At 39.8% G+C, this 8437-nt stretch overlaps 1 protein-coding gene across 1 annotated transcript; it reads right to left on the bottom strand.

Moving 5' to 3' along the window:
* Window positions 1-6554: 6554 nt before the first annotated feature.
* Window positions 6555-8089, bottom strand: LOC104119661 (UDP-glucosyltransferase 29-like). The gene has a single exon (XM_009631233.4). It carries the CDS (start codon window positions 8039-8041, stop codon window positions 6704-6706), a length of 1338 nt encoding a protein of 445 aa, XP_009629528.1. The 5' UTR covers window positions 8042-8089; the 3' UTR covers window positions 6555-6703.
* Window positions 8090-8437: the final 348 nt, after the last annotated feature.

The following is an 8437-nucleotide window of genomic DNA, read 5'->3' as shown; positions in this document are numbered from 1 at the left end:
ACGCCTAAGTCCAAAATCACCGTACAAAACTATTGAAACCATCAAAATGCCATTTCGGGGTTGTCTACACAAAAGTCAAATTCCATCCAACTCTTACCGCTTAAGCTTCTAAAACACGAATCCTTCTTCCAAATCAATCCTGAATCATCCAAATTCGACTACGCACGCACGTCATAACATATTATACGGAGCTGCTCGAAACCGTAAGCCACTAAACGGAGCGCTAATTCTCAAAATGACCGATCAGGTCCTTATATTCTCCCCCTCTTAAACAAACGTTTGTCCTCGAACGTGACAAGAACCATTCCGACGTCATCAAATCACTAGGTGAACTTACCATACATACACCCGTGGGTGATCCCATGTCACCCTCATCCACATAGGCCCGATGACACCATCCTAACTAAAATTTATTCCTTCCACCAATACCAATAAGCCTTAGAACCGAGATTCTCACCATATGATCATCTCTAAAAGACCAGACCCCTACTTCCACACCCGATATTAGCCTTAACCAGCTGCAACCACTTATGCCTACACCCACAAGGTACAACCACACAACGCAACACATCACACATATGCCTATAACAATATCTTTGATCACAATAGCTGCCCGTAATCAAATCCAGCACCGACAATTAGCCTCATATCCGTTAGAACCCTATTTAAGACCTCCACAACACTGACAACGATGCAAGAAATATGAAGACCCCATAACTATTTATCTGAATCAATAAGTCACATCTAATGCCACCGGGGCACACACCTCGCAAGCTAAAACTCAATAAGCACAACACGAATATGACTGAGTATGTAAGGAGAAACACAAAAGAGAACTATCAAACAAGCCCAATAGGCATAACTCCCTATTAGTACCACACTATGGACCAGTTACAAAAAAGGGAGAATCAAAATATATGAACAAATCGCAAGGATCTCATCCTGATATAACTTCATCGCGGCCCGTAGCACGGTTCAAACATATTGAAACACATGACAGTGCTAGGGTCTCACCCTCAACTCTGAACCACAAGTAGAATATACATCATGCCAACCGAAACCTTCCACTAATTCCATTCTGCCAACCAAATAACAACACAAACTGAACTCCTACGCCAGTAGAATATCTAAACCACAAATCGTAACTAACCATCCAAAAATCACATCAAAACTACCATAGTGAGTCACAAAAATTCACTTCCAGTCCCATAGCTCTCAATAATAAATTAAAACAACACGATAGACATGGGCTACCACTATAGAATCTCCCGACAGGGGTAAACACATAAGTAGAGTATAAGATCACAAAACTTACCCATAAGTGAAGTAAAATAGAAGGACTCACCCCGATAAGTAGAACCAGAACAAGATACGAATGATGCTCCTCTATAACAAATCAAAACCATAACTGTACGACATCATCTAGTGCAGCGGCCTCAGCCCTACTGGAGAAAACACATCAACGGGCCAGGCCTCCCCCTCTTAGGCGCCCTCTACTCGCCTAACTTGTACCCCAAGCTGGCGGTGCAGCGATATTAGCAATTGGAGTAGGACTCACAGCCTGAATACCCCGCTATGACATATGTGTTTGGAGTCGGGAACAATCTCCCACCATGTGGCTGGTATTTCCTCACTCAAAGCAACCTTTTCGCTTACGTGGCTATGGAAACTATCCGGTACGGGTAACCTGAGACCTATGGGTACCTGAAACACCGTGCGGAACTTGAAGTGCACACTGAACTGGATGACCCACAAAAACCTCTACCATGTTATACCCTACCTCCAAAATAGGAACTAGTTGGTCTCTCTGGTCTACGAGGCCTCTTAGCCTCCCTTCCCTCTCTCTCCTAATTCTGTATGCAATCTAATTGACGAGCGATCTCTACCATCTGCTTAAATGAAACATCCGACTCTAACTCCCGAGCCTTGTTGAACCGAATTTCATGACTGAGTCCCACAATGAACCTGTGGACTCGCTCTCTAACTGTAGAAAATAAAATAGGCGCATGTCTGGATAAATTACTGAATCTAACAGCATACTCTGACACTAACATAGTCCCCTAGCACGGCTGCTCAACTCCACGCGCCATGCATCCCGAAGGATCTGGGGAACAAACTCTCTCAAGATCACCTCTGAAAACTGAACCCATGGAAGTGAAGCTGCATCGGTCGGACTACCCAACTCATACGCTCACCACCACTAATATGCTGCTACCTTAAGTGGGACCGTAGTAAAAAGCAACTCCACTTACCTCCACAATACCTATAGTGCGGTGAATACGGTAGCACTCCCCTAGGAACCCATGCACATCCTCTAAAGCTAAACCGCCGAAAGTAGGAGGGTAATACTTCTTGAACTTCGCAAGTATAACCTGTTCTTTCTCATATGATGATGCCCTAACAACGGGTTGAACTGGGACAACAAGCTGTGTCAGTATGACACATGGAACCTGACCAACGTAGACTCGCTGCTCTGGAGTACGTGCGGAGGAAATCTAAGCTCCTCCCCCGATCTGTGAAGTAGCTGGTGCAACCGAAATCAACTTTCTGCATGAGCTAATGTACCAAACATGTTTAGGAACCGTGCTAAAGTCTTTTGGAGCCCTGGGGTAACCACAGGCACCTCCGGTACCTGTACTCCAACAGGAGCTACTGACGGCTCCTCAACGGCTACTCTGATGGGTGCTCTACATGTAGCACGTGGCCTCTGCCCTGGCCCCTAGTAACGCCGGCTCTAGGGGTAGTGTTGTCGGTAACTGCAACTCGTGTCCTCACCATTTGTGAGAGAATAGAATGACAAAGTTCAAACTCCAAGATCAATAAACTTGAACGATAGCAATGAAAGAAGTGAAATTATCCTAATAGTTCTGTAGCCTCTCGAAGATAAGTATATACGTCTCTGTACCGATCTGCAAGACTCTACTAAACTCGCTTATGATTCATAGCACTTATGAACCTAGAGCTCTGATACCAATTTATCACGGCCCCAATTTCCCTCTGTAGGATGTCGTGACGACACCTAGCCCCTAGGACTAGGCAAGCCTAACACTTACTAAATAATTAGAAGAATTCAACCATCAAATGAAAAATACAAGATAAAAATCTTACACAAATTATAATTTCCAAAACCGGTAGTACAAGTCATAAGTCTACTAAATTTGCTAGAAAATCCCTGAATACACAGATGGAATTAAACAGTATAATGAAAATATCAGAAGGTGACTCCGAGACCTGCGAACACGTCTACATGTTTATCTTGAGTCTCCACAGAAAACCAAATAAAGGGAAAGCCATCAACATTTCAATGAGAATAACCGCTTTCACACCAAATCTATTCAAGCATTTCCACTAGGTACCGAACCTCATAATCACAGGTCATGGGTCCCAATTCATGAACCCTAATCACTTGGCATCTTGTGCCCACGTTACAACTCATAACCGCACGGACGACTCACGTGCCAATAGAACAATCCTCACATAGAAGGCAAGAAGACAAGAGTACGTATAATGGTTAATGTCATCTGGATTCACCTTTTAAAATCGATATGGGTGATTTAACTACGTGTATGCTTGTGCAAGTGCTCTACCATAATTCCAGTCAACAAATAAGAGTAGAGTCAATGAATGACACATAATCAACGATCACCATGAAATGTATGGTGTAACATAAGCAGCAACGAAGTTTGAAGCTGCGAGCAGCACAACAATATTAGCTACACTTAGCTGAGCAAATAGTGCAACACTGAGAAAAACAATTAATAGTATGCTAAGGAAAACAACAATCAAAGACAAGTGCACAGAATGGGGGAAATAATAACAAGAGCACTCCTGAGGTACCGCCTCGTAGTCTCAAATCGTAAATAAATCACAATATTCCTTATATCACTACGCAAACCTTTATATTTAATCTTTGAAAATTATTTTTCCGAAATAGCATCTTGCGTTTTAGCCCACCTTATCACACCGCATAGCTTCTAGTAGTTCCCATACTAGCCACACATTTCAAGCCCACCTTATCTCACCGCATGTGTTTCAACACCCAGACCTTATACCACTGCATGTGTATTAATAACAACCGCACAGCAGAAACCTCGTGCAAACACATGATAATTTTCTCACAAAAACACATATGCCAAGAAAATAACAACTCAGAATAATTGACTTTCACAACATTTCCACAAAACAGTTTCAATATCACAACCACGTGTTGTCCTCGACTCAACAACACTGAATATAACAACAACAACGATAATAACACGAGAATACGAGAAGTAAATCAACACAAGAACTTCAGAACACAAAGAAACGGAAGAACGAACTCACACAGAAAGACACAACAGGGAAATAATAGTATCAACAAGAATAGTTTAACAAGGGTGACGTAATGTGTAACAAGGATTCCACAAAAGTACAATTTGACAGCAAGAGAGATAGCATGAATCAATGACCCCAGATAAGAATCCGTCAACAATGAAAGGGGTAACAAACTTCCATTAAGGCTAAGAAATTACAGAAGATATAATAATGACTTCAATTAAGGTTAAGTAATTATGGAAAGGATAGCATGATAATAAAAGAGGCAACAACTTCAGTTAAGGCACATAAGAGTTTAATCGGCAATAAGGGTAGGACATGAAGCAATTAATTTCAATTAAGACATGTAAAGATGAATTTAGTAAATGAGGAATTTAACATGACAAAACAACTTTATATTTAATGGACATAAGAACCTAAGAGCAATAGACAGTCAAATTCCACAAATAAGTCCGGGCACGTACTAGTCACCTCGTGTACTCGGCCTTCACATGACGCAATTAGCACAAAAGACTCGATACCTAAGCGGTAGTTCCCTCCCATAAAGTTAGACGAGATACTTACCTCAAAGAAGCCTTATACTCTAAAATGACCTTCTCGCGTGAAACAACCTCCGGACGGCTCAAATCTAACAAAAATAACTTCAATTCATACCTAAAACTTATAGAAAATAATTCCGGATAATAAGGCTTCGATTTCTAATTAAAATTAAAAAGTCAACCCAAAAGTCAAACCATGAGCCGGCACCTCGGAGTCCGATAAAATTTACAAAACTTCAACACCTATTCCAATACGAGTTCAGCCATACAAAAATTATCAATTTCCGACATCAATTCATTCTTCAAATCATCATTTTACATTTTGAAAGATTTCTTCAAAAATTCCTAGTTTTCTCAACACATAACACTAATTATTAGATAAAAATAAAGATAGAATCATGGAATATAATAAATTCTGAGTGAAGAACACTTACCCCAAGGATTTGTTTGAAAAATCTATGAAGAATCACTCAAAACCGAGCTCTACAAGTCAATATATGATAAAAATGGCCAAACCATCGATTTTGAAAATTATATTCTGTTGCCCAAGTAACAAGAATCGCGATCGCGAATATATGTATGTGATCGCGAAGAAGAAAAATTAACATTTGCCAAATATTGTGCTACGCGAACGTGAATGGAGAGGTGCGAACGCAGTGAACTAAGGATCTAAAGCTACGCGAACATGATGGCACTCCGCGAACGCAAGGCTAACACCCATGGCCTTCCCCAGCCTGGTCGCCTACTACGCGATCACGAAATAACGAATGCGAACGCGATGAAGCAGAACTCCTACTTCCGCGATCGTGAACCCTTAGCTGCGAACGCGAAGAACATTTTCAACGTGCCTCCAAATTACATTACTCGAACGCGGCTCCTCTGACATGAACGCGATGAAGAGAAACCACATGACAGAACCAACACTTCAAAACATAAAGAAATGGTCTGAAGCTTGTCCGAAACTCACCCGAGTCCCTCGGGACCCCGTCCGAGTCTACCAACAAGTCCTATAACATAACACGGACCTACTCGAGGCCTCAAATAATATCAAACAACGTGGAAACTACGAATCTCACCTCGAATCAAACCTATAAATTTCCAAATCTTCTAACTTCTAAAACTCGTACCGAAACATATCAAGTCAATTAGGAATGTCGCCGAATTTTGCATGCAAGTTCCAAATGACATAACAGAGCTAATCCAACCCTCGGAATCGAAATCCGACCCCGATATCACCAAAGTCAACTCTTGATCAAACCTCTTAACTTTCCAAAACTTTAATTTTTAAATTTTTGCCAAAATGCTTCAAATTACCTTACGAACCTCCAAATCCGAATCCGGATGCACACCTAAGTCCAAAATCACCGTACGAAACTATTGGAACCATCAAAATACCATTTCGGGGTCGTCTACACGAAAGTCAAATTCCGACAACTCTTACCACTTAAGCTTCTAAAACACGAATCCTTCTTCCAAATCAATCCCGAATCATTCAAAATTCGAACTCGACTACGCACGCACGTCATAACATATTATACGGAGCTGCTCGAGATCTTAAGCCACTGAACGGATCGCTAATTTTTAAAATGACCGATCGGATCGTTACAATTGCTAATTATATATAATCACAATATAAAAGTTTTATGTCAAGTTGGTAATTATATCATGCGAAATATGAAAGTTAATTGTAGGGAGAAAAAGTTACTAGCTGCCTCTGACAAATTTGATAAATAACCTATTACAACAATTAAATTACAATAATAGCATAAAAATGCTTTGTAAAATAAAATGATGCCCCGGTTTAAATGCTGCGCCAAAGGATGTGAATATGACTATAATCTTATTGCTAATTATTTATTGTTACACAGTGCAACAAGCTCTTCCACCACTCCATCTATCTCTTCATCACCTTTTGCATTCATTTTCTCACTCAATTCTCTAACTTTTTTCCTCACATCCTCCCCACTTTCCTCTACTACCACTTTCCTTATCACCTTTGCAATCTCTTTACTTTGTAACTTCCCATTATCATCATCTCTCACTGCTTCAAGTCCTATCCCAACATATTCCACAAGCTTAGCATTCATTGGTTGGTCAATATGCATTGGCATTGCAATTATAGGCACACCAAATTTCACACTTTCCATAAAAGAACTCCATCCACAATGACTCACAAAACCGCCAATACTTTTATGTTTAAGAATTGTTGCTTGTGGAGCCCATTTTTCCAAAACCATTCCTCTATCTTCTACCTTTTCAAGAAATTCTTTTGGTAATGCATCTTGAATAGTACTATTTTTTACACCTTGTGGAACCCTAATGACCCAAATGAAGTTCACTTTACTAAGCTCTAGTCCTTGAGCTACTTCATGTATTTCTTCTTTGGATAAAAAATACTCACTCCCAAATGAAACAAACACAGTTGAACTTTTTTCTTTCTTGTCAAGCCATTGTGTGATTTCATCATTATTATCTTCGTTGACAGAATCTTGAACGAGTGAACCAACCGGGACTATTTTCTTAGAAACCAAACTTGAAAAATAATCCATATATTTCCCTTCAAACTCTTTGCAAGTTTTCACTAAAATAAAGTCGCGAGATTTCCTAAGTGCCTCGTCGAATGGGGACTTATCATCTTTTGATTCTTCCATAATTTTCTTCATCTGAACCATCTCGTATTTACGCAGGTAAATTTCAGGAAATGGGAAGTCTTCCCCCCGCTTTTCAAACATGTGAAAGGCAAAAGCAAGGACAGCAGCGCTAAAAGTGAGGAATTGCACAGCAGGAATGTTCATAGAAGACGCGAACGTAGCAGCCCACGGCTGGATAAAGTCATAAATGACCAAATCAGGATTTAAAGTTTGCAATATTTTGGAAAAATTTGGACTTGACCTTTCAAAAGCTGTTTTAAGGGTGTTCATAAGATGGGGTGGGAGGCCATTTGTAGTGTGGTAATAAGGAGGAAGATTTGGTAAAGATGGAAGATGAAGCTCAACTAATTCAATTGATTTAGAATATTTTTCTGTCACACTTTTCTTGATAGAGTTTAGATTTACAGGAGAAGAACACATGTAAATGTGGAAATTCCTCTTTGTAAGTCTTTTGGCTAGCTCTAAAAATGGACTTATGTGACCATGGGCTAACCATGGTAACATGAGTATACTAATGGTGTTTTTCTTGCCCTCCATTAATAACTATAGATCTCTCTCTCTTTGATGGTTCTGTAAGTATATACTATATGGTGATAATATATTTATAGTATATAACAGTGTAATTAAATAGATTATTGTATTGCTCATCTAGGTGTGAGCTGGTTGGCTTGGTGTATTTTATACATTTTATTATTGAGACTGTTTAACTAATTATACGTTGAGTCTCTTCTGCGTTCCAAGGTATATATGTGCGTAATTGATTACGCAGCACATATAAAAATGGGGAATATTATTGATAATAGACAAGCTAGGGGTGTAGTAGCCTTCCCTCCTGGAATGACGTTAATTTTAAAGATCACTGTCTTTGGCCAAACTTTTAAAATTAACTTATTTTAAAAAGTAACTTTAAAAAAAATACTTTTGGTGAGAAGT

This window comes from Nicotiana tomentosiformis, chromosome 5, assembly GCF_000390325.3.
Source record: "Nicotiana tomentosiformis chromosome 5, ASM39032v3, whole genome shotgun sequence".
Classification (NCBI taxonomy): domain Eukaryota; kingdom Viridiplantae; phylum Streptophyta; class Magnoliopsida; order Solanales; family Solanaceae; genus Nicotiana; species Nicotiana tomentosiformis.
This window is presented reverse-complemented; position numbering and strand designations above follow the sequence as displayed.